General features: G+C 41.4%; 1 protein-coding gene across 5 annotated transcripts; it reads left to right on the plus strand.

The window, feature by feature from the left end:
- Window positions 1-5,731: 5,731 nt before the first annotated feature.
- On the plus strand, window positions 5,732-24,328 carry FAM133B (family with sequence similarity 133 member B). Of its 5 annotated transcripts, none has more exons than XM_041122711.1 (12): window positions 5,732-5,868; window positions 9,761-9,858; window positions 10,556-10,634; window positions 14,074-14,148; window positions 14,323-14,355; window positions 14,766-14,834; window positions 15,436-15,531; window positions 16,781-16,829; window positions 18,482-18,487; window positions 18,641-18,732; window positions 20,621-20,669; window positions 22,220-24,328. In XM_041122711.1, exons 1-12 carry the CDS (start codon window positions 5,845-5,847, stop codon window positions 22,222-22,224), a joined length of 675 nt encoding a protein of 224 aa, XP_040978645.1. In that variant the 5' UTR covers window positions 5,732-5,844; the 3' UTR covers window positions 22,225-24,328. The 5 variants fall into 5 exon arrangements, with proteins under 5 accessions (XP_040978645.1, XP_029866181.1, XP_040978643.1 ...); XM_030010321.2 differs by having other exon boundaries at window positions 20,621-20,665; XM_041122709.1 differs by lacking the exon at window positions 18,482-18,487 and having other exon boundaries at window positions 16,781-16,828; window positions 18,637-18,732; window positions 20,621-20,665.
- The last annotated feature ends 503 nt before the right edge of the window (window positions 24,329-24,831 follow it).

The raw sequence follows: 24,831 nt of genomic DNA on the forward strand, positions 1-24,831 counted from the left end.
ACCTTTTAGTCATCAATGACATCAAGGGGCTACAACATGCAAACTGTGGTATATAAAAGTATTGCACCATTGCTGTACATGAAATCTTGCAGCCTCTCTCCTCTTCTTGCACAGCTGCCGATTACCATATACGCATTGGAAAAAAATATGTTTCTGCTGTACAGAATGGCTGGGAAATAATGCAGACACTTGGGAAACTCTAGAGCTCCCTTTGCAAGCTTTCAAAAAAAGCCCTTTGATCTAACTGCATGCCTGCTCTGTGTCCCAAATTTCACCCTATGGGGCTTTCTGCTTTAAGAACACCCTCAGCTGGGGCTACTTTACGTTGACTGCATTGAAGTTCATCGGAGCATGGCACCTTACCATATAACATATTCTTCAGCTTTTACAAGTTTGTAAAGATGGTTGACTGCAAAAATAACTATGTGTCAATACAACAAAATTAAATTAAGGCACACAGAAGGTTATCAATATTGTATTATATCAGAATTACAGTCCTTTGGAACTGAACGTTTTGCTGCTGGCAGTGCAAGAAAAGCAAAGTCGTGTATTTATTGTTGGGTGTTGAGGGTTTAGTATGAAATTCAATATAATAAAAATTTTCACAGTGTCAAGTTCTTTTTAGTTGTTCCCAAACTATTGGAAGGTTAAAAGGCAAAAAAAATTAGTTTTGTATTTAAAACTGCTTTCTTGAGGTTTACTTCACCTTTCTAGCTGTATGTTTCTTTTATCTAAAAATGTAAAATGAATACAAATGCAGTAAGTATTGTATATTAAATACAGAAAATTAGCAACGTTGTTTTCTAGTTTTTATGTTTGCAAGTGTTCTTCTCAACACCCTGAGTATTCTAGAAAATCAACAAACATACACACAACCAGACACAGAAACGTAACCACATGCACACCCTCTCCAGCACCTTACCATATACCTTTAATTTTATAAAAATCTAACCTCATTTGTCCCGATTTCTCACTTCTGAACTACTTTATTGCTCACCTAGGATGAATTCCATTTAAAAAAATAAAAATTTGAGCCATCACTTTTTGTTTCAAAGGCATAACATTGTTGCAATTGCTAAGAATGCTACATGGTTCAGCACTAGTTTGTCTTTACTGAAATCTTCTTTGGTTTAGGCAAATTGTGCCTTAATTCAGCTACAATGGCTCTCAGTCATTCATGAAGCACAGTATTTTTCCCAAATGTTACTTGATCCAACTTTTACGCTAACATGCGTGGTATTTGTGTATTCCTAAAGATTCTGCTGCTTTCATCTTCCATCTTTTAAAAAGCTGAGCACACCTTATTGATTAACTGTTTTTTCCTGATGGGCTATAAATATGACTAGTAACATTTCTGGGTATATAGAAATGCTAAAAGTGCATGTTTTCAGTCAAACACAAAATGACACAACATCAGTCTCTAAAACCAGACGCATATTTTCTGTTTTCACTCCTAAACAAGCAAAAAATCCTCATTAAAACTCAAATAAAGTTTCAGCTTATTGTAAAGATCATTAAGTGCTCTTTAGAGCAGGATAGAAGTAGTTTCTACTAACGAGGCCTCCAATGAGCCACCAGACACAGGAATCTAAAAACTATTAGCTCAAACAGATTTCAGCTTCTGGATGAAAGCTCTAGACAGAAATGACTGCAAAGCTAACCAGATCCCACAGCCACAAAGGATTTTGTAACTCAGAACCAAAACTTCGAGCTGCCGCTAGAAACTATAAGGAACCATGAAAGTCCTTTACAAAACATAGTTATATACACTGCAGGTGCAACGCAGCATTAAATAAAAACAACCCCTACCTTTACATTATGTGACATTCCAAATTAGTCTTTAAGCACATTATAAGATTATGAGCAGCAGTCCAGCCAGGGACAGACACAAAATCAACTGCAGTGAGGCCTGTGGCTGGGCAGAACAGTCAGCATCGTAGATACCCATACTAGCCATAGCTAATCCATTGTGAAAAGGTGGAAAAATCATGGAAAAATTTAACAGATTAAACAAGAGCTACCATGCACGTCTGGATACTATCTGGTGTTTTCTCTCTGATAGTGCTCAGGGCAAGATACCACAGAAGAAAATCCAACAGTCTGTGGGCAGTTATAGAACAAATTCTTCATACCGGACTTTTCTTCCTAGCCCTCATCTGTGAGAAGGTGACTTACCCCCTGCATGAAGTTCATAAAACCCAATTATGGAAGAGAAAATTATCTTTAAAAAAAAAAAAGAAATCCACTAAGCAAAATACTAAGGACCTTGAAGAAATAAGCACAAATGTTACTCTTCTCATTATTCACAAAAATGTTCTCACCTTCTCTGACTCAAAATTATCTAATGACACTAGATGTCACATGCTTATTAGCACCACAGAAACAAATGTTCATTTTAAAAGATTTAAATGCGTTGTCTTTGCCTATCATTTGCTTGCCATTTACTGATACATGGAAAGCAAGATTTACAGTATCTGTATCATTCCTCATTTTAAACCCATCAGTTGTGTAGCTTTTTTTTTTCCCTCTTCAATAAACAAGGTCATCTTTCAGTCTCCTGTCACACAGAAGTCATTTCTCGACGTATTTTCATCCATTTTTAGAAATCTGATTTAGCTGGCTGAATTATCTGGCTGGACTCCCAAGCATCCTTCACAGCCAGGGAAGAAAAGCTAATGGGAGTCTAATTAAAACACTCTGACATGCCTAGCGGAGGACTCCCTCCTCCCCACTGCCTGCACAGGGAGGGAGGGAGGGAGGGACCCCGCACCCCTGGCCTCCTGCAGTGGCAAATCTTCATATTTGCAGGCACCAGGTGCCAGCTCAAAGCCTCATGGCACAAAGCATTGGATGAATAAACTCTCCTAGTTCAAATTTAGTCAAAACATTTCTGTAGAGCAATTCTGTCCTGGCAGACTTGACGGAGCTTCGGTATTACCTATGCTGCTGCAGCTGAGCTGAAGCCCACGGAGACCTGCAGTCCCACCACTGTGTCAGCGCAGAGACGGACAGACAGCCGTGCTCCCACCCACCGGCCACCCTGTACCGCCCAGGGCTGCAGCAGCGCTGGGGACTGCCTGCTCGGGTGCAGTGCAGTGGTGTTAGTCACCTAAAACTGGGTTGCGTGTGTGTACTCCAAAATGGCCCAAACTTGAAAACGTGTTCAGGGTGAGGACATCACCATGCTGCACAAAAGGGGTATCACAATATATTTAATCATACTCCTGATCTTATTTTGTATATATTTTGATGCAGTTTGTTTCTTCTGTCTTCAATCTACTCCTCCAGCATCACAGGCAGCCCAGTGAGAACTTCAGCCCGATGTGTTTCCAAAGTAGCCATCCTTGTTTCAGAAAATACCAACAATTTGCTAAGGAATTAGTTACCCCTTCCCATATGCACTATCTTGCAATTTTCAACAGTAAATTTTATTTGCAATTCAGCAAATTTTACTTGCAATTCTGGTGTAGTAACCTTGTTAGTTTTCTTCAAGCTCCTCACAGCCTGCTCTTGGTTTTACTAAATAACTTGGTGTGGTGGGTTGACCCTGGCTGGACGCCAGGTGCTCACCAAAGCCACTCTATCACTCCCCCTCCTCAACCGGACAGGGGAGAGAAAATATAACAAAGGGCTCATGGGTCAAGATAAGGACAGGGAGAGATCACTCACCAATCACCATCATGGGCAAAACAGACTCAACTTGGGGGAAAAATTAATTTATCACCAATCAAACCACAGTAGGATAATGAGAAATAAAACCAAATCTTAAAAACACCTTCTCCCCAACCCTCCCTTCTTCCCACGCACAGCTTCACTCCTGAATTCTCTACTCCTCCCCCCCCAGCAGCACAGGGGGACAGGGAATGGGGTTTACGGTCAGTTCATCACACATTGTCTCTGCCGCTTCGTCCTCCTCAGGGGCAGGACTCCTCACACTCTTCCCCTGCTCCAGCGTGAGGTCCCTCCCACAGGAGACAGTCCTCCACGAACTTCTCCAACATGAGTCCTTCCCACGGGCTGCAGTTCTTCACAAACTGCTCCAGCATGGGTCCCTTCCACAGGGTGCAGTCCTTCAGGAACAGACTGCTCCAGCGTGGGTCCCCCATGGGGTCTCAAGTCCTGCCAGAAAACCTGCTCCAGCATGGGCTCCTCTCTCTATGGGTCCACAGGTCCTGCCAGGATCCTGCTCCAGCGTGGGCTTCCCACAGGGTCACAGCCTCCTTCGGGCATCCACCTGCTCCGGCGTGGGGTCCTCCATGGGCTGCAGGTGGATATCTGCTCCACCATGGACCTCCATGGACTGCAGGGGACAACCTGCCTCACCATGGTCTTCCCCACCACGGGCTGCAGGGGAATCTCTGCTCCGGCGCCTGGAGCACCTCCTCCCCCTCCTTCTTCACTAACCTGGGTGTCTGCAGGGCTGTTTCTCTTATGTGTTCTCACTCCTCTCTCCAGATGCTGTTGCGCAACAGTTCTTTCCCCTTCTTAAATCTGTTATCCCAGAGGTGCTACCACCGTCACTGACAGGCTCGGCCTTGGCCAGCAGCTGGTCCATCTTGGAGCCAGCTGGCACTGGCTCTGTCGGACACAAGGGAAGCTTCTAGCAGCTTCTCACAGAAGCCACCCCTGTAGCCTCCCGACTACCAAAACCTTGCCACGCAAACCCAGTAGACTTGGTATCACAAATTCCCGTGGGCTTACCAATTTTTCCTGCTATTCCCAAATACGCTGAACACAGCAATGCTATTTCAGAAACAAAACTCATTTGTGCTTTCATATGATTAACGTATTAACATGTGATAACTTTTCTTCATTTTAACAAAGCTATAACTAATACGCAGTAATTTTTAATAGTATACACTTTAAGAGAAGGACATTTGAAATGCTGAGTTAGTAGGTCCTGGTAACTCCCCGGCTTCTCTTAGCATTTCCATTAACCTAATGCAATATTAACCTTGTCAATACTACAATGTTCTTTATTTTGCAGTGCAGATAGCTAATGAGTGATGAATATGCACTTTACTTTTTCTTTTTCTCAAATAGAGCCCCAATTCATTGAACTCTATGCCAGGACAGGCCGCTATTTCATAAAACCTTAGTCTGCACATCTACTGAAGGAAAAAGGAAAAGGAAGCACTGCAGTTTCCCAGATAGATCAAGAGCAGGGGAAAAAAAAAACAAACCGCAAAGGCATTCTGCCCTCTCCTGGGATGTCTATTCCAGACGGGCGCCCCGGGCCCCGCGCCCCAGGATACAACTGCCCCTTTACGTTTTATTTCCCCCCTCAGAGTTACCCTCCGCTGCCCCAGCTCGCCCTCCCGAAGGTCGGCCCGGCGCCACCTTCCCGCCGGCAGGCCGGGGCGCTGCCGCTGAGGGCCGCCTGCCTGCCGGCCGCGCCGCCGGCCCCGCGCCGCCGCCGCCGTCACGACGACGCCCGCCCGGCTCCCCGCCAGCGCCCCCGCCCCAAGCGACGCCCTGCATTAGAGCTCCCCCGCTTCCACCGTCCCTTCCCGCCCTTCCTCTTCCGACCGCTCGGCCCACGGCCTCCGGCGGCTGCGAGGCCTCGCCCCGCCGCCGGAGCGGGAGCCCAGCCGAGCCGAGGCGGGGCGGGGCACTAACGGCCGCCACCCGCCGGCGGCCAGGGGCCGCTCCGGCCGCGGTGGCGCCGCGGCGCCGGCAGGCGGCGCTGCGCGGCCGCCGCCATCGCCGCTCCCCGCAGCTAGGCGGCTGCTCGGGGCCGAGCAGGGCCGGGGCGCCTGCGGCGCGGCTTCCCGGGCGCGGGGGAAGGGGCCCGCGGCCGGGCCGAGGCGACGGCGGGCGGCGGCGCGGGGTCTCGGCGGCGCCATGGGGAAGCGGGACAACCGGGTGGTGAGTAACGCGGGAGGTGCAGGCAGCAGCGGGGAGGGCCGGGCCGGCGCGGCGGCCGCGGCCGCCGCTGGGATCCGCCGCAGCCGGGGCGGCACCTTCGGGCGGGCCCCGGCGGGGAAGCTGCGGGGAGGTGGACGCTGCCTCAGCCCGGGCAGCCGCAGCGCTGCGGCGGCCTAGGCGGCCCCGTCCGGCCCGCTCCCCTGCTCCGGCCGCCGGGGGCGGGGCAGAAGGGGGCCGCCGCCCCACGGTGAGGGGAAGGGGGCCGCCGGGCCTCCGCCGCGGCGGGCGGGCGGCAGGCGGGCACTCGAGGGCTGGCAGGTTAGGCGGCGTCGGGACCGGGGGGCCGGTGGGGCCCCGTGCCGCCGGGCGACAAAGGCGGGCCGTGCCCTGCGGACCCGCCCGGTCGGCCGGGCTGGGCGGGGGCCCCGGGGGAGCGGGGCCTGGGCTGCCGCAGGTCCCGCGTGGGGCGTCCCTCCGCGTGGGCAGGCGCGCGCCCGCGGCTCCCTGTCGGAACCTCTGATTGCCTTGTCAGCGCCGGCAGCTGTCGTGACTGATGCCTGCTTCGTGATCTGCGACGTGAAGATGATTAAGATGCTGGCCGGGTCCTTGCAGAAATAAAACGTTCCCCGTGGGAGTTGCAGCATTTGCTGAAGTAGCTCCGATCCTTACTAAGCCGTATTTCCTTAAAGTTGGCGTTCGGCTCCACCTGAGCGATTTGAAAGCCTGCCTTACGCGGCGCTCTGCTAACCTCGGGAGCCAGCGGTCAGAAGGCCAAAAATCTGCTTCTGCACGCTTGACTGGAGAGCCTAATTTTATACTGTTACCACCTTCATCCCTCCTCGTGTTTTTCTTTAAACTTTTTCATTCTGGTTAGCTGTTCACCTTACGCTCGTGTTTCATTTAGGCATTGTAAATTTACAATTAATGAGTTTTATGACTAAAAACAGGTCATAAGACTTTTTTTTTCCCCCTCCTTTCTTTGTCCCTTTCTAGTATATGCTGTGAGTTTGTACTCGGATCCATTCAGGCAAAAGTCTTTGCTTACCTTGGAATAGTATGTAATAGACATGATGGATGTATACAAACGGATAGCTAAGTATCTTTGATTGCTTTTTGAGGTATCAAAATAATGGAGTCTCCTGGGAAAGAGTTGAAGTGTTGACTGCAAGACCCGGCCTATGCTTAAAATTTATTGCCCTCTTACAATGTTTTTGGGTGTATTTGTGTGTCTATTTATTTATTCTTAATTTTCTTTCAATAGGACAGTTGGAATGCAACTACCAATGCAAGCAAAACTTTATATTCCTATATAAGTTTCATTATGCCATTATGGCTGCTAATACAGACAAGTTATAATATAGGACCCTTTGCTTCTCTTCTGTGATGGTAGAGCTTTCTCCCGGTTACAGTTTTCCCGTGTCCATTCTTAAATACACCATCATTTTGACTATTTGGAGGTGGAAAATAAATTTGTTTTTTTCACATCTGAAGGATACTTGCAAGGCAGCAACAGTTTGTATCGCTTGCCCAGAGAACCCTAGCTGACTGAAGGTGCCAGTGCTTTTCATAGGGACGAAAGCTATACAACAAATACCTTTTAATAACTGCTTGAGCAAACTGCCAAAAGAAGAAAATGAATGTGCAGACAAGCACTTCCTTTATTGAGAGTGCGTTTCTGTGCTCTCTAGCTAGTGACATGCAGTTTGGCAAAGTAGTGTAAATACTTCTAAGAAATGTTTATTGGCAAAGTAATTCTTCATAAATAAACCTGTTTGAAATTCTAAGAACGTGTTTTAAGACATAAATTTCCTAACTGTGAAATACAGAGTGGTATTCGGTCTTGCTGCCAGAAAGTTAAAGAAAGCCACTGAACGGAGGAAGCTTCCTAATCTAGTTATCTGGGGTCAGTTTTGAGGAAGTAGAAAAACAGTATTTGACAGTTGTAGCCTCTTCTGCAGGTAGAGGGAGTTTTGTTGGGGAGCGGTGGGGTGTTTGTTTCAGGTTAGCTCAGGTAAGAAAGCACCTAATTTTTATTTAAGAGCAGAAAGAAACCTTGTTTTTAGGAGTAATAATTATGTAAGAAGCTAGAGGTTTCAGATATACATTCTTGAATGGTAACCAAAGAGTTGACTCACTTTGCTCACTGGAGTAAGCCGAGTCATGGATTACATTCTGTTGTCTTCTCTAGTGGATCTACTACATTGAAATTACCTTTGTTTGATGAAAGCAGTGTTCAAATACTGCTTTCCTGCATTGCTAAAGGAGCTCCTTTTCCACTCGAAGCTGAATTCAAATGCAAAACTTTTACTTGTTTGTAGATTTGTAATGTAATAAAATGCTAGAGTTAATAATGTGAATACGTATCTTTAAGTGCTATAACTACTTGAGTGCACGCATCCACCTGGCTACAAAAGAAGGTGCCAAACTGAGATTAAACTAGTTTAAATTGGCATAACTCAGCATTTACTTGCCCATGTTAGCTAGCCTTTTTGTGTGAATTAAAGCAAAAAAACAAAGCCCCAAGAAGTGGCAGCATATGTCACCCTTAGAGTTGCAGAGTCAAATTGAGTCAAAAAATGGTCCACTTGAGAGAGTCCTCAGATTGCTGCTGTGTGGTCCAGCTGATGGACTGTTAGCCAAACTCAGTGTGGGGAGTGCTTCCCTCCAGCCCAGTGCCGCATTCCAGTCAGAGCCTGGAGTCCCTCTTCCAGGACTAAACGTAGGCCCAAGAGCTGAAGGCTGCCAGCCTTCTCACAGTCCAGTCCAGAAACTCAGCGTTGCTGTGGGGAACGGGAAAGAAGGCAGAAGCTGCTGCTTTTGACAGCTTTCACAAATGGTCACTTACTGTGCATGGTGGTTTCTGAATGCTTACTTTATGGCCTGATAAAAAGCAGTGTTGGACATGTGAGAGCTATACACATGGTCAAATCTTTACTTTGAATCTACAAAATGTTGTACTCTGTACTGTACAGATTGGGCAACCAAAACTGGTCATTGTTTTGACTGGTTGATTTTTTTTCCTCATCTCCAAACTGAACAGTAAGAACAGTAGGTGTTTTGTTTTGCAGAAGTAAATTGTGAAGTGTTGGGATGACATAGTGATAAAAGCCCATGAGATAAGGGGGTGTAGGTACCTCCCTTTCACATGAGCAAAATATTATTGGCATTAAAAAAGAAATGAAGAATTGTTTGCTAGATTAGAGTTCTTCCATTAATTGCTGAGGTGGATTGTAGATTCTAAGTTTTCAGTTAATCTTGTATAACCTATTAAATTTTTAGAGTGAATATGAAGAGGATGCATGGGTTTGAAAGATGGAATACCTTGTAACATTGTTTTGGAATTTTTTTTAATTTTTTTTTTTTTCCTTAAAATAGCCCTAAGTCACAGAATTTTCATACATGCATAATTGTAGCAGAGCACCACCGCTTGCTTGTTTTGGTGTTGCAGCAAGAAACTTTACGCAGAATTTGTTGAATCTACTATCATCAATTTTGAGCAGAACTTTAAAGGCATAAGATCAGTTGTCCCAGAGAGTAAGAGCTGAAATTTAATTACATTTTCCATATCCCAAGGAAGAATATTTCAGCAATTGTCATGCTGTACTCAGTTTGCAAAATCATTGCTCAGAGAGGGGAATTATTGTAAGGAATATGGTCTCTCTGTGGATGAGTTCTTTCTGCCACAGTATAACTCAAGTTGCAAGCACTTACTGAGTCTTTCTGCCAGACTGAATCAACTTGTTTTAGTTAAATATTTTAAGTTTTTATAAACAAATATATTTTATTTTTCAGTGAGTGAGAAAAAGGTTCTGTGAAGAACAAAATGAACAGATTTTGGTATCATAGCGCAGCTGATGGGTTTTATATTTCTCTTTGTTGTTTCATATTCAAGGCTTATATGAATCCCATAGCTATGGCCAGAGCGCGAGGTCCTGCCCAAAATTCGGGACCAACAATACAAGACTACTTGAACAGGCCAAGACCAACATGGTAAGTGGCAATACTCGTTTGCCCTTCTGACCTTTTGAGTAAAAGATTTGTTCCCTCTTACTAAGATGACACCGGTACCTACCTCCTCCCCAGAATACCCAGTAATACATTTTGAAAGATTCCTTGTCTCTGGCCAAGGTGTTTGTTTCTAAATATGTATTCAGTCTCCTCTTTTAAAAACAACAGTATTTCATTTTGAAAGGCATATTTCTCCTTTGTCTTTAAATATTTTGGCAGTGGTTTCTCAGAAGAGCAAAACGTTGGTCATTTTACCTCTTTCACAAATCCTAATACCTAAAGCCTGCAGATGTATTTAATTTTTAAACAAAGTAATCTCTAGAAAAACATTTTGCTGGTATATTCTTAGAACACAGTTTACCCTACCTAACAAAATCATCACTTTGAGATATTATCAACAATTCACTTTATGTTCAGTCCATTTTGCCTCCTCTTATAAGACATTAGAGAGCAATTTACCTAATTGCAAAGTTAGCTTTAGATCTTTCAGAGGGATTTAGCTACTGTACTTAAGTTATTAGGGTTAGGTTACCATATGCATAACATCTAAGATGCTTTCATTCTTCTTTCTGTTGGAAGTTCAGCCAAAGCTAAACTTCAAAAAACCCTACAAAAAGTTAGACACTGAATAAGGTATTTTTAATCGTGAAAATTGTGATCTATCATCCTTTTTATGTAGGGAAGAAGTGAAAGAGCAACTAGAAAAGAAAAAGAAAGGATCCAGGGCTTTGGCTGAGTTTGAAGAAAAGATGAACGAGGTTGGTAATGTTAACAGTGTGTTAATACTTGATTCTTCTTATCTTACATGCTACTTTTCCTCCATTATCATTAGCAGCACCAAGTACCTGTAATATTTCACTTCACTCCAGCTTTTAATGAGTAAATGTTTTGTTTCATTTGTATCAGAAGGTAAAGTTACCACTTAACCAATGAAGAGCTACTCTCAGTTCAGAGAAATGCTATATAAAAAGTTTTGAAAATTGCTGCTGAATAAAGCTTGAACTTTTCATAAATGTAAATATAGTTATACAAATCCATATGTTTATATTAATAAATGAAACTCATGCATTTTCTGGTATGATAAATCAAAGTCTGTTGTGCTAATCTTCACTTGTTTAAGGTCACACAATCCAAATGTATTAGAAAGAGGTGTATTACTGGAAACAGACGTCTTTGGCAAGGAATGTACACATAATATTAATAAGGGAGAAGGCACAAAGGATGGCCTTCAGTATATAGATAGGACTATAAAACACTTCTTTCTCTCTCATCCTAAGCTGATTATGTTCCATGCTGGTTCCTTACTATAAATACAGCTGTTCTGATGCTTGTGTTTAGTACCTACTGGAGATCAGCAGGGTACAAGAAAGTTTCATTTGTAACTGCTGTTGTGTACTGTGTTGGGCTTGGGTGGCAAGATTTTGGTAGCGGGGGGGCGACAGGGGTGGCTTCTGTGAGAAGCTGCTGGAAGCTTCCCTTGTGTCTGATGGAGCCAATGCCAGCTGGCTCCAAGACGGACCAGCTGCTGGCCAAGGCCGAGCCCGCTGGCAACAGTGGTAGTGCCTCCTCTGGGATAACAGATTTAAGAAGGGAAAAAAAGTTGCGGCAGCACAGAAACTGCAGCCAGAGAGGGGAGTGAGAACATGTAAGAGAAACAACCCTGCAGACCCCAAGGTCAGTGAAGAAGGAGGGGGAGGAGATGCTCCAGGCGCCGGAGCAGAGATTCCCCTGCAGCCCGTGGTGAAGACCATGGTGAGGCAGGCTGTCCCCCTGTGGCTCACGGAGGTCCACGGTGGAGCAGATATCCACCGGCAGCCCATGGAGGACCCCACGCCAGAGCAGGTGGATGCCCGAAGGAGGCTGTGACCCTGTGGTAAGCCCACGCTGGAGCAGGCTCCTGGCAGGACCTGCGGATCTGTGGAGAGAGGAGCCCACGCTGGAGCAGGTTTTCTGGCAGGACTTGAGACCCCATGGGGGACCCACGCTGGAGCAGTCTGTGCCTGAAGGACTACACCCTGTGGAAGGTACCCATGCTGGAGCAGTTTGTGAAGAACTGCAGCCCGTGGGAAAGACTTATGTTGGAGAAGTTCGTGGAGGACTGTCTCCCGTGGGAGGGACCCCACACTGGAGCAGGGGAAGAGTGAGGAGTCCTGCCCCTGAGGAGGAAGGAGCAGCAGAGACAATGTGTGATGAACTGACCGCAACCCCCACTTCCCATCCCCCTGTGCCGTTGGCGGGGAGGAGGTAGAGAATTCAGGAGTGAAGCTGTGCGTGGGAAGAAGGGAGGGGTGGGGAGAAGGTGTTTTAAGATTTGAATTTGTTTCTCATTACCCTACTTTGGTTTGATTGGCAATAAATTAAGTTAATTTTCCCCAAGTGAAGTCTGTTTTGCCCATGACGGTAATTGGTTGAGTGATGTCTCCCTGTCCTTATCTCAACCCACAAGTCTTTTGTTATATTTTCTCTCCCCTGACTAGCTGAGGGGGGGAGTGACAGAGCAGCTGCGTGGTGCTTAGTTGCTGGCCGGGGTTAAACAACGACATACACACAGGAAGAAATTAGGATACAATGAATTTAACTGTTACAGTTCCTTCTTGGGTTCTGGTATCTTGAGATAAGCTTCAAGTAGTCTTCATCATTGTGTGTGAGTTTCTGGTTGAAGTAAGTTCCTCCTCTGTTACTGGAAGGGCATAGGGCCCATAGTATTCTTGCTATACCTTTTTGCCTAAGAAGTTATACCAGTATTTGGAGGGTCATGAGGTGTTATTCTAAGAGGATCAGTTGTTCTGCGCTCAGAGTTTTAGTTTGGTTTAGTATTTTATCATATTCCTTTCCTCCTTTTATCTTTGCTTTATTGTGAAATAAGTGAAACTGGCATGGATAGAAGATAATAGCCTTTCAGTATGGCAGAAGGGTAGGAAGAGATGCAGGGAATTGTGAAATGGCCGTGAGTTCTCCCTAAAGCTCCTAAGAACAAATCTCTGAACAGTTGAAAAGATTACAAGTGTCTGAATGAGGTGCTCTCTCTCCTATTTTACTGACAGATGTTGTACTTTTTTGTTTAAAACATAACACTAGCACAGTCTTAAAATAATTTAAAGAGAACACCTGCCTAATAAAGCACAGGCTTTTGTTAGAGACCCCTCAGGTAGTTCTGGGTAGCCAGTATATCAGAGTATACAACCCACTGCAATATTGCGTAGATGCTACGTTGGACCGTGGAAACACATTACACACAGCAGTATATCCTGGCTAATCTGTCATGTCTCTCAGCAGCACTGTTCAGCTAATTCACAGTATTGCTGACTTGAGGATCTATGTATCATATTGCATTGCACAGGTATAATCTTATGTAATTCCCGATACTTCTGTCCCTTCAGTACACTATGTGGATTATCGTTGCTTTGCCAATACAATACCAATACAGCTTCATTGTGAGGAAAGGGAGGATCAAAATAATAATAAGAATAATAATAAAAAAGAAGGGAGCACATGATGTGTCTGACACAGGAAGCAGAAATAGCACAGACTGAAGATAGCAGCCTTTCAGTCTGATGGGGGTGGTCTGGGTGTTCCAGAGCTCTTGAAGGGGGCATTTTAGGTAGACCTAGAGAACTTGCGAGGGATTGAAAAGGAGGAACGAGAGGAGACTTTTATCTGTGCAGTGTGCTTGGCCTAACAAAAATAAGAGCATTTCTATGAAGGTGTGTATAATAATTTAATCTAATCATTGTTGACACCAGCAAGCCCCGGAACAGACACTAGAGACACCCATACAGTGAAGAAGGGCCCAGGAGAATTTGTCTTGAAATTTTGTTTCAAGTGATTTTAAAACTAAGACAAAATAGCAATTTTTCTGGTAGGGTGCCCTGGCTTTCTAAAGTGCTCTAGGAAGAAACACCATGATACAAAAGCAAAAATTCCATAATTGATGACCTCCAAGATAAGTGACAATCTCTTAAATCCAAGTAACTTGGAACATTAAGGTGTGAACTAACATGATATTTTGATGAATATTAATCTTCTGAAAAATCAAATGCATTCTAGCCTTTGTTAACATTATATGTTGTTTATTTTCTGTGGGTTTTGTGAAAACTATAATGTCAGGTAGAGGACAGGATTTTGATAAAGGTCTCTTAAAAAAAACTCTTTGGAAATTACTCTCATGCCACTGTTTCTGTTTGGGTTTGTTTTCAGAATTGGAGGAAAGAACTGGAAAAACACAGGGAGAAATTAATGGGTGGAAATGAGAGTTCCTCCAAAAAGAAAGAGGCAAGTTATTTTCAATTTCATACAGTCTGTGTTTGGAACTGGATTTATCATCGATACTGCCATGTACAGAATGTCATAAATACATTTTAAAAGCCAGCATCAAAGTACATAAACCTAAATGCACAACAACAGAACATGATGCCAAACTAACACTTGTTTTATTCTATTTTTAAGAAAAAGAAAAAGGAAAAGAAGAAATCTAATAGGGTGAGCAAAATTTTCAGTTTTCTGAGCTTTTTTGCTTTGGGGTTGTTCCTATTTGTCATTTAAGTTCTCTTGGAAAGAGAGTATAGCTGTAATTTCAAATTTATCTGTTAAATGAACTGGTTTTTATCTGAGAGGGGTGGCGTACATTCGGTAGAAGGAGAATTTTACTTCTGCTTAAAGGGAGGAGAAGATCATCAAATAGATATTATTAAATGAAAAATGTTAGAAGTTACTTTTTACAGTTTTATTTAAGAAAATCTGTGTAAGACCAGCTTCTTGGAAGTAAAATTCCATTGATAATACTTCGCAAATGAAGAAATTTTAAAGGGAGTGTTTGGATGGACTTTTGACTATTTGCCAGACAAAATGCTGCATCTCACAAGCTTCACTTTTTGTTGTGTTTGGTCAAGTTGTCTTCATCTTCCTCTTCTTCATCAAGCTCTGATTCTTCCAGCAGTTCATCTGATTCAGAAGATGAGGTAAGAACTAACTTATTAGAATCTAACGTGTTTTGTTTGTGAGGCTTATTTAACACAGATTTTGGTAATATGTTTTAGAATATTGTTTGAGGCCTTGGTTTGCATAAAACTATTTAATTTTTATGCATTTGATACATATAATAAAGTTGTGAATTTTGGATATATATCTGTTCAAGAATTTCTTTATGAACACTATAAATTTTGGGTGGATGGCTTGTAAACTGGATCCATTTCTGTTTTAACATTGAACTGTATGCTTTTTCAATCGAATCCCCCATCTAATCATAAAAATGCAAACATATCATTTTTACTTTTTAGCAAAAATCTTTGTTACAGATAATCAGATTCTACAGCACACATCTAAATAATAAACAGAATCTAGAGAACCTGGATTTTTCACCAGTTTACATTTTTTCAATGCAGAAGAGTTATGAAGGTGTTCCGATAAAAGAATCAATTGTAGTGTACTTTATTCCTCAAGAGAACATAACATGCAGGAATTTGGTGTTCCCTGTTCTTTACATTTAATGTAAGTCTTTAATTCTAGTAAGAATAAATTCAGGGTTGTGTTTTTCTTTTTTCCTACAATATTTGTGGATAGGATAAAAAGCAAGGGAAGAAAAGAAGGAAAAAAAAGTATCGCTCCTCACGAAAGTCTTCAGCGAGCTCAACTTCTGAATCTGAGTCAGACAGCAAGGTAAATATGCAGAGGTGTTACCCTTGGCAAGTTTTCTTGATCTGTGTTACAAAGACATAAATGTTTCTGACTTTCGCGTATCAGTATTTTTTTCATCTTCCAAATATAAAGCTATGCATTCTTATTGTAGCTAAGCTGTGCTTGTAACTTCCAGATGCAATCGGGAATCTACCTCCACTGGCCGCAATGCCTGGCAGAAGTAATTTGATCTTTAGAAAATGAACACGCTTTATTCCAGCAATTTTTAGCTATTTTTCTGAATTCAGACATAGGCAGCTTTCGTGCTGCTCAAATGTTTAGTTCTAATACCACATTAACACTTAAAAAAATAAAATGTCCTGTGAAATTCTTGTGAATATGCTATTTAACTGAACACCATTTGTGAATATACAGGTATTGCAGGATATCAGTGGCCAGAATATTGCCTCTCTAAGTAACTGTGGACTGAGGAGTTTCCTGTTGGAGAACTAAGCCCTTCCCAAATGCCTATTAAATTGAGGGTGTCTTTTTCCTTTTCTGAAAGTAGAGCAATGTAGATATACAGGCTTACTGAATGAACAAAAAAGTGGAGAAGATATATGAAGCAATTTGTTCTGTTATGTTAGCATTTTTCTGTGTTACAGTGGATAGTGACTGTACTTCTTGCTGAAATATTAATAATACAGTGAGTTGTTAAGATTTTGTGTATAGACTTTATCACAGGCTTTCACTGGAATACCTAGTTCAGTGTGGTATAAATTGTGATTAATCACTGTTTGCATACACATATGAATTTGTGCAATGGGAGTCTGAAAACTTTTGCTCCATAAAGGGACACAGAGATACCATTTCTACTGAAATTGGAAGGCAGAAGACTCCATGGAAATATCTGCTTAACCCTTGCCTGATCAGCGGAGATGGGCATGGATAGAGAATAAAGACTCCAGACTGTTACGTGTTAGACATATGTTATATGTGGTTACAGTAGCGATAGCTGGTAGCCTTTCCAGAGGCTTTCTACATGTACTGCACTTAATCTTGTTACCTGATTCCAGACAGATCTTTTCACACTGCTTGTCCAGGGAATTAGCAGCTGCATCAAAACTATGGCTTTTTCATATTTTTCCTGTTAACTGCAAGGTAGGAGGTACAACTTTGAAGAACAACCTTCAATAGACAGAGAAAAAGACAATGGGTCAGACTGCTTTTGGGATTTCTGCCTTTTTCCTGAAATAATTTTGTCATGGTTTATGTTTTCCTTTCTATTTAGGACAGCACAAAAAAGAAAAGGTCAAAGGAAGATTATGAAAAAGAGAAGGTATTTTTACTCTTGAAATACTTATATCAGAATTGCATTTTACATACATAATGGCACTCTTTTCTTTTTCTTTTTTTTCTTTTTTTTTTTTAAATATTGATTGCCTCAATTTACACCTATGGGAACTTTCTGTCCACAACCACACAGTCAGAAGGTACTCAGTACCCCAAGTTTGAGGTAGACTTTTAGTTGAGTTCAGCTCCTGTTTTAGTAGTTGTTGTTAGTGGAAACTGCTGGATCTGTTCTTGTTATGAAGGTAAATGAAAAAAGTATCTAATCTGCTGTAGTAGATCAGCTGCATTCTAGTATTTTCGGTTTTATCTTGAGCAGTCACATTGAGCTAAAAATATGTGTGATGATATTTCAGTAGCATGCCTGGTAGGATACTGGCTTGTTGCTGTAAATTAAGGAACATCAAGCAGAGAATATATTTAACGAAATGTAGTCATAATTATAGATACTGTACTTATGACAGCTGTGATAAATTGCAGAGAAAAATGTATTAGCTTAAGAAAAATTACCTTAGACTGTCTTTTCTCTGAGCATGAAAACCCTCTTTCCTTCCTACCACCTCAGCATTTTGTACACACATCTGAGGACTTTCTTCCTTCCATTATGTTTAATGCAAATAATCTTGTTGACTTAAATTTCAGTTATTTCTACCCTATGTGTAAACTTAACAATGCTTTCGGAGTCCACCCTAGTCCTTCTCTCTAGTTGCCTTTCTTATCGCATCGGCCTCTACTACTCCAGTCAACAGTATTGACTTTGATACATAAATTCTCCATTGCATGGAGGCAAACATGTTGATTTTTTTTTCCCTTGCTCCTGCTTCCATTTCACAGAGTTTCCATTTCCCATCAACTCCTTTTAACTTTGAAGCTTCTCTTTGAAAACCAAGTGTCTACCATAGCCCCTTGTTGTAATGCTACTTTCACACATCTTCTGAAAGCAAAGGGCGTTTGGGAACTAGAGGTCTTCCCCTACCTGAAGCTTCCCCCGTCTCTCAAATGGGCTGCATCATGTGTACTTTTCATGAGTACTTTTGGGAAAGGATTAAGGTGCCTGTAATAGACAGAATAGCACAGCTGAGATATGTGATCCCACCTTGCAAAAAGATGATTAGCAACAATTTTTTCAGTTTCTGGCCTTAGAAATTGAATGGAAGAAAGTAGCTTCAGTCTTAGGAACACCTTGCCTGGTCCAGAGCAAAGCGGGGGGACGCAGGAGGAAGTAGCTCATCAGAGCAATCTCATGCAGCATCAAAATTTTTAAAATAATTTTTTAAAACAGACTGTCTTTTAAATATGCTGAGGTTATACATGAAGTGTTGAAGTGCAGCTGGCAGGGACAGCTGGTCCTGTTTGGACACAAATATAGAGGGAGCTGTTCTTTTAATTTCATCAACAAAGCAAGAGTCTGAAGCTGCAGCATTTGTATGCACATACTGAGACATCTTAATTTACTCAGTAGTATTTAAAAGTGGTGAAACATTTTATTTTCAAATGCTTACTCCTTCATGTGTTATTTAATGTAAGAGACTATACTGTAGTATTATTCCTCTCACTTTTAGAAGGCTGCTATGTCTTAGTAGCAAGAGAAAGGAATATACAGAAAAAGATTATTTCCACTAAAAGCATTTTAACAGTTGGTAGGGTAGTTTGTTGATGATGAGTGATTAGTTTAATGTCAGCAATATTTAAAAATATTTCACAACTTAGAAATAATATTTCAATCTGAGTTTTAAGCAGAAGTTTTATAAAATTTTAAAGGCCTGACTTTACTCACAAATATATTACTTTGTGTAGGAAGGTAAAAATCACCACAGGAAAAGGAAGAAAGCCGATCGTGGTGATGGACCTTTATCATCAGAATCCTTATCAGAATCGGATCAGACAGAGGAGGTCAGTGTGAAACCTCAATTTCAGATGTTATAATGCTTTTCACTTACTGATTCACATGAGTGAATGAACGAACTAGCTTAAACAAGTGTACTCTTCACTGGGTAAAAAACTGGCTGGATGGATGAGCCCAGAGGGTTGTGGTGAATGGAGTTAAATCCAGTTGGTGGCAGGTGTGCCCCAGGGCTCAGTATTGGGCCCAGTTCTGTTTAATATCTTCATCAATGATCTGGATGAGAGGATCGAGTGCACCCTCAGTGAGTTTGCAGATGACACCAAGTTGGGAGGGAGGGTCGATCTCCTTGAGGGTAGGGAGGCTCTACAGAGGGATCTGGTCAGGCTGGATCGATGGGCTGAAGCCAATTGTATGAGGTTCAACAATGCCAAGTGCCGGGTCCTGCACTTGGGTCACAGCAACCCCATGCAGCGCTACAGGCTGGGGGAAGAGTGGCTGGAAAGCTGCCCAGTGGAAAAGGACCTGGGGGTGTTGGTCGACAGCCGGCTGAATATGAGCCAGCAGTGTGCCCAGGTGGCCAAGAAGGCCAACGGCATCCTGGCCTGTATCAGAAATAGTGTGGCCAGCAGGAGCAGGGAGGTGAGTGTCCCCTGTACTCGGCACTGGTGAGGCCGCACCTCGAGTACTGTGTCCAGTTTTGGGCCCCTCACTACAAGAAAGACATTGAGGTGCTGGAGCGTGTCCAGAGAAGGGCAACCAAGTTGGTGAGGGGCCTGGAGCACAAGTCTTATGAGGAGCAGCTGAGGGAACTCGGGTGGTTTAGCCTGGAGAAAAGGAGGCTGAGGGGAGACCTTATCTCCCTCTACAACTACCTGAAAGGAGGTTGTAGCGAGGTGGGGGTCGGTCTCTTCTCCCAAGTAACAAGTGATAGGACAAGAGGAAATGGCCTCAAGTTGCACCAGGGGAGGTTTAGATTGGATATTAGGAAAAATTTCTTCACCGAAAGTGTTTTCAAGCATTCAGACGGGCTGCACAGGGAAGTGGTTGAGTCACCATCCCTGGAGGTATTCAAAAAGCGCGTAGACAAGGCACTTCAGGACATGGTTTAGTGGGCATGGATGATGGTTGGACTCAATGATCTTGAAGGTCTTTTCCAACCTAAATGATTCTATGATTCTATGATTTAATACATTGTTGAAACTGTTGTGCTCTGTACAGTTGAATTTAAGAGTGCAGCACATTCAAAGTTGGTCATATTTTTCTCTTTAATAAAAACTTTTAGTAAGAATTGTTTAGTACAGCTCCTATCACCTACAATCATTTTGAATTAATCTTTTTGAAAATTTTCAACTTTTTATGGATATTTTAAAGCTCAATGAAATGAGGCTAAGTGATTGGTGTTGTGTCCTTCACAAGATTTGTCTCTGGTGTTTGTGAATAGATTGGCAGATTTCAAGATGGCTAAAATTTTTTTGCTTCCTTTTCCAGTGAATTAAAAAATTTTGGACAGAATAATCTTAACTCTCACCCTTGTGTATATCTACTTTGAGGATCTGTATTCTTGTATATCTACTTTGAGGATTAGTATTCTTGTGGGATTACAACATTTGGGAAGGTTCCAGTGTGTTGCATTTTTTCATTAAGAATTTTTGCCACATTGTTAGCTTAGTAATATTACCATTATATCTCTGCTGCTTCTTGTTCTGCTGTGTATTAAAAGCAGAGTGTGTTTCCAAATAGGATGTTTATAGGATAATGCATATTCTAGAATATAACACAGACAACCAGTGTTTCTTCATGGGTTATTGTTCAGTATGTTCTGCCACTGTTGTGCCATCATTCATTTGTATGCAACAAAAGCTCAATCTTTTATTTAAAACAGCATTTCCAAAGCTGCTTTCCCATTACATTTGATTTAATTTTATTTTTTTTTAGGTGCAAGCGAAAAAGAAGAAAAACAATGAGGAAAAAGAGAAAACAGCAAGTATCCTTCTTACTCATACTGTAGTTTTAGGATATAAATACTCTGTACTTGGTTAACTTCCAATTTCACATTTGTCAGTAATACAAATGTTTTATAACAAAAGACTACTGTCACATGAATTTAAATTAACAATTTCTCTATTTACCTGCTGTAGTCACAATAAGGAAGAATTTGTCACTATTTTACCTATATAGATATATATGATTTGAGATTTATGCAAGTTTAACACTTACTGTAGCATGTATTTTACTCTGTATCAACCTACTAGAACTACTAATATCTGTGTAGGATCAAGTAGGGTAGAAGTTTGCCACACAGGTATCGGTGCTGTTCCTTTGTTAGTGTTGTGTTTAATTCTTCCTTGGTAAGCCCCCTATACCAGACAATGAAAGGGCCTTAGGACATAATAGCTGCAACATCTACACTCATATAATTCTTCCCCCAACCAAATAAAAAGCTGTCAGCAACCTGTTACTTTCCTCAATTTTGTTGACTTGTTTCTGTTGCTAAAAGTAAGAGGAAGGTTCAGCAGTGATTTATATAGACCCAGATTCATCACACGTACCTGAGGCTCCTTGTTAGGAGTATAGTGATTTTGAGAACTGAATGCCCACTTGAGATGTCTGTATATCTTTCTATCTCCCCTGTGAGCAGCAGTGTTCCTAATTAGGCATCTTAGTTATCTAGATGAGTTAGGGTGAAGGGAAGGTTTACATCAGTCACCTAAAAATACAAGCATAGGAGTATCAGTGATACTGAATACACATTTTCCATGGAACTTGTTTGTTTTTTCATAATCATAGAAGTGGTTTGCCATAAAATTTCTAGTGACTGATAGTGATTTTTTTCTTAGAAGAATTGTGCATGTAAGTAATATGTATAAAACAAAGCTTTTATACCAAGAGTGTTTTGTTTACATAATGTCACACCTATTCAAGAATTCCAGTTGAAATCCTGCTTGCAAAAAGACAAGATTGTATCTCTCAGCTTCTGTATTACAGTGATCAGGATAATAACTTCAGGACTGAATTCAGTAGGGTTAATTGAGTGTATTGATATTTACAACTGAGATCATAATTGTTTTATTTTAAATGAGGTGCAAGTGCTAGACATTCTAGCCAAGTGTAGTTGAACTATTTAATTTTGCACAGTAAATATAAGCACTTACTTCAAAATCTGTAAACATCCTAGTTATTCCCACATATATAAGATGTCACTGCTTGTCAAAGCACTTCCTTATTACTTTCTCAGAAATATATAAAGCACTGAAAATCATTTAAAAGATTAGGAAATGTAATAGTGACAGTGATGAGAGGTGTGAAATAGCCAGACCATGATGGAGGTAAATTGAAGACTGCTCATACTAGTGCAAATTACTGGGTAAAATACGAATTTTCTTTTTGTGATTTCTCACCAGGCTTTTGTAGAAATCTCTTTTTAAATGTCTTTACAAAGATACCCTTTCTGTGCTCTCATTTTGCTTTAGCAGAATTTAATAGATGCCAATTTTATTATACAATAACTTCCATTTAATTTTTGTTATTCTTCAGGATAAAACAAAAAAGAGAAAGAAGCACAAGAAACATGGTAAAAAGAAGAAAAAGAAGATTGCTGGTTCAAATTCGGATTTGGAATAATATTTAAAAAAAACAAGACTATCAACAGAAGTGCAATGACTAAAGGAAACTTAAACTGTGAAATGACAGCAAACTTTACCAAACTGCATGAGTTTTCCTGTGTTTTAGAAATATTCCTAATCTTTCAGTAGCCAGCCAGATGCAGCTGTGCTGGGAAAGACCATTGTTATTGCCTGCTGCTTAATACACGAGGTACAACTTTTATAAAATTCCAGTAAGCAGTGTCAGATGTTTGAAACAATATGAGATGGTAGTCCAGCTGAGGTGTAAAATATTGGAAAATGAGAGTTAAACTTTTTAGATAGTAAAAGTAGTCTTTTAAAGCATTAGTAATAGTCTTTATTTGTAAATCAGGACAAATAAAATCCCAAGTTCATCCTGCAGGTTAATATTATACATAAACTATTACAAGCTGGTGTCTGCTAATGGCATTTACAAAATGGGAAATTAATGATAACATTTAAAATGCTGCCTTTGTAGAAATGTTTATCATCTGCCCCATTGCCGTCTTCATGCTTACGAGAAGGGGAATGCTACCATTTTGGCTAACTGAATAGGGTGCCTTTGCCTTTGATTCTTGCAAATCTTTGCTATTTTTAATCCATGCAGCATCTCAGATTCTAGGGAAGCCAGAACTATTGTCAGCAGGCTTTTTCTGAATAAGCAGTTCTGGGCTTCTAAGCATGTGCTTCTGCATTAAGCAAGAGCAATGACATTTTGCAGTATAACTGACATTCAAAACCTGAAGATTTTACCTCTGCTTCTTTGAAATAGCGATAGATCTTTGCTAGTAAATATGCATATTTCATTTAATGTACTTTTGGTTTAGTTGAACACTTTTTGCAAACACTGGTAGCTTTCTTTGCATTATCTTTAGAATTGTTTTGCATGATTTGTACCATCTTTAAATTAACAAAATGCAAGTAATCGTTTGTTGTAACCAGTTCTATGAATTACGTTCCACATGCAGAGTTTCATGTATGTATTTAGTTATTCTTACAGTCAAGTTCATTGCTGTGTTTAAGTGCACACTTGCTGAAGATACTTAGCATGTAAAAAGCAGGGTTTTGATACCTTAACAGCTTCATATTGAAGCTGATTTTACTCTTAAGCAAGTTCAGTGGCAGACCTGTTACGTGATGTGTCTTGTTAGATAAAAAAAACTACTGCCAGAATCTCATTAAAGATGCTGTTTAAACAGTTTGTATTTATATTTTTGTACTTGAGGGCTACAGAATGTTGACCTAAATCATAAAGCTGTTTTACATTAAATTAGTTGCTTTAGAAATTGAAAAAAGCTTTTATAAATTAAATGTGCATGCAAGGAAACACAAGCAACCATTCAATTTTAGTTTTTACATGAAATTCTCATTGCATCTTCCATTGATGTAGCCATTGCTGGGCCTCCTGTTAGCCTTTAAAAACTGCCCATCCACCCCGAGTGGTCGACTATAGATTGTACTCTTGATCGACCCCCTTTTTCATTGCACAGGTGCTAACTTAGAGCTTTCCTCTATTGCATACAGATGTTTCAAATATTGTATTGCCAAGAATTTTAAGACCTTTAAGACCTTGATTATTAGTCTGCAAACCATAACTAAAAACTGGGGGAGAAAGATGATTTTGTATTGCCATTCTACAGAGAAATTGACTTTTCAAGTTAAGTTCTTGGGAAAATACAACCGTTGAGTTGCTGTAATGTCCCTCTAAACCATAGTAAGAATATTTTGATTAAATATTTTATACTGTTGGGCTTGATGTTACAGATTCTCGACACTGTTTTGTCAGTGAGGTTAAAATAAAGGCAAGATGCAGTGAACAGTAGGGGTTTGGTTTGGGGTTTGCATTTGGTTTTGTTGGGGTTGTTTTCTTTATAAATTGTGGTGTTGCAGTTTTGGTGAAAGAAGTTGTAATGAACCATAGCATAAATGGTCTGTCCTGTGTGATACCTTATTTGATTCTTACACAACTACCTGCAACAGAAAGAAATAAAAATGGAAATGAGCCCCAGTATTCCAAGTACATAAGCCGGTATGTCATTTTAATTGTCTGAATATAACTATTTGTTCTGGGCAGCTGTGGGCTTCAGATGCTGCTGTCATGCTTTGGAAGTGGTGTAGCTGCGTAAGGGGCTTATGGGTGCTGTCCGTTCACAGCAAAGCTGCTTTAATACTGACAGTGAAATATTTCCATTTTCAATCCCCTAACCAACACATCGCGACTCCTCTTGCATCCTCTTCTTCCTGAGGAAAGAGTAAAGTCTGGTCACAACCCTTCAGCGTTCTGGCTTTGTACGCGCCGAGCGCGTCAGAAGGGTTTCGGGTGGCACCGGGCAACCTACAGGCGTGTTCCAAGTTTCAGCAGTGGGACAAAGCAGAAAACGAGCCATGCGGGAGCAAAAGTATTTTAGATTTTTGCCTCCTGACAGCAGATGAACAAACACTATTGTATGTAGTGTTTAATTTTTAGCTCTTCTTTCCAGAAACGCTTTTGGCGGTTTGAAATTCAGTTATTTTCGTTGCTAC

The sequence above is a fragment of the Aquila chrysaetos genome, chromosome 3, assembly GCF_900496995.4.
Source record: "Aquila chrysaetos chrysaetos chromosome 3, bAquChr1.4, whole genome shotgun sequence".
Classification (NCBI taxonomy): Eukaryota; Metazoa; Chordata; class Aves; order Accipitriformes; family Accipitridae; genus Aquila; species Aquila chrysaetos.

What these genes read in the sequence shown, in the direction of transcription:
- FAM133B (XM_030010321.2), top strand. Translation starts at nt 5,845, where the DNA reads ATGGGGAAGCGGGACAACCGGGTG. An exon ending in GTTCCTCCAAAAAGAAAGAG is followed by an intron (nt 14,149 to 14,322) that starts GCAAGTTATTTT and finishes TCTATTTTTAAG; the next exon opens with AAAAAGAAAAAGGAAAAGAA. An exon ending in AAAAGAAGAAATCTAATAGG is followed by an intron (nt 14,356 to 14,765) that starts GTGAGCAAAATT and finishes TGTTTGGTCAAG; the next exon opens with TTGTCTTCATCTTCCTCTTC.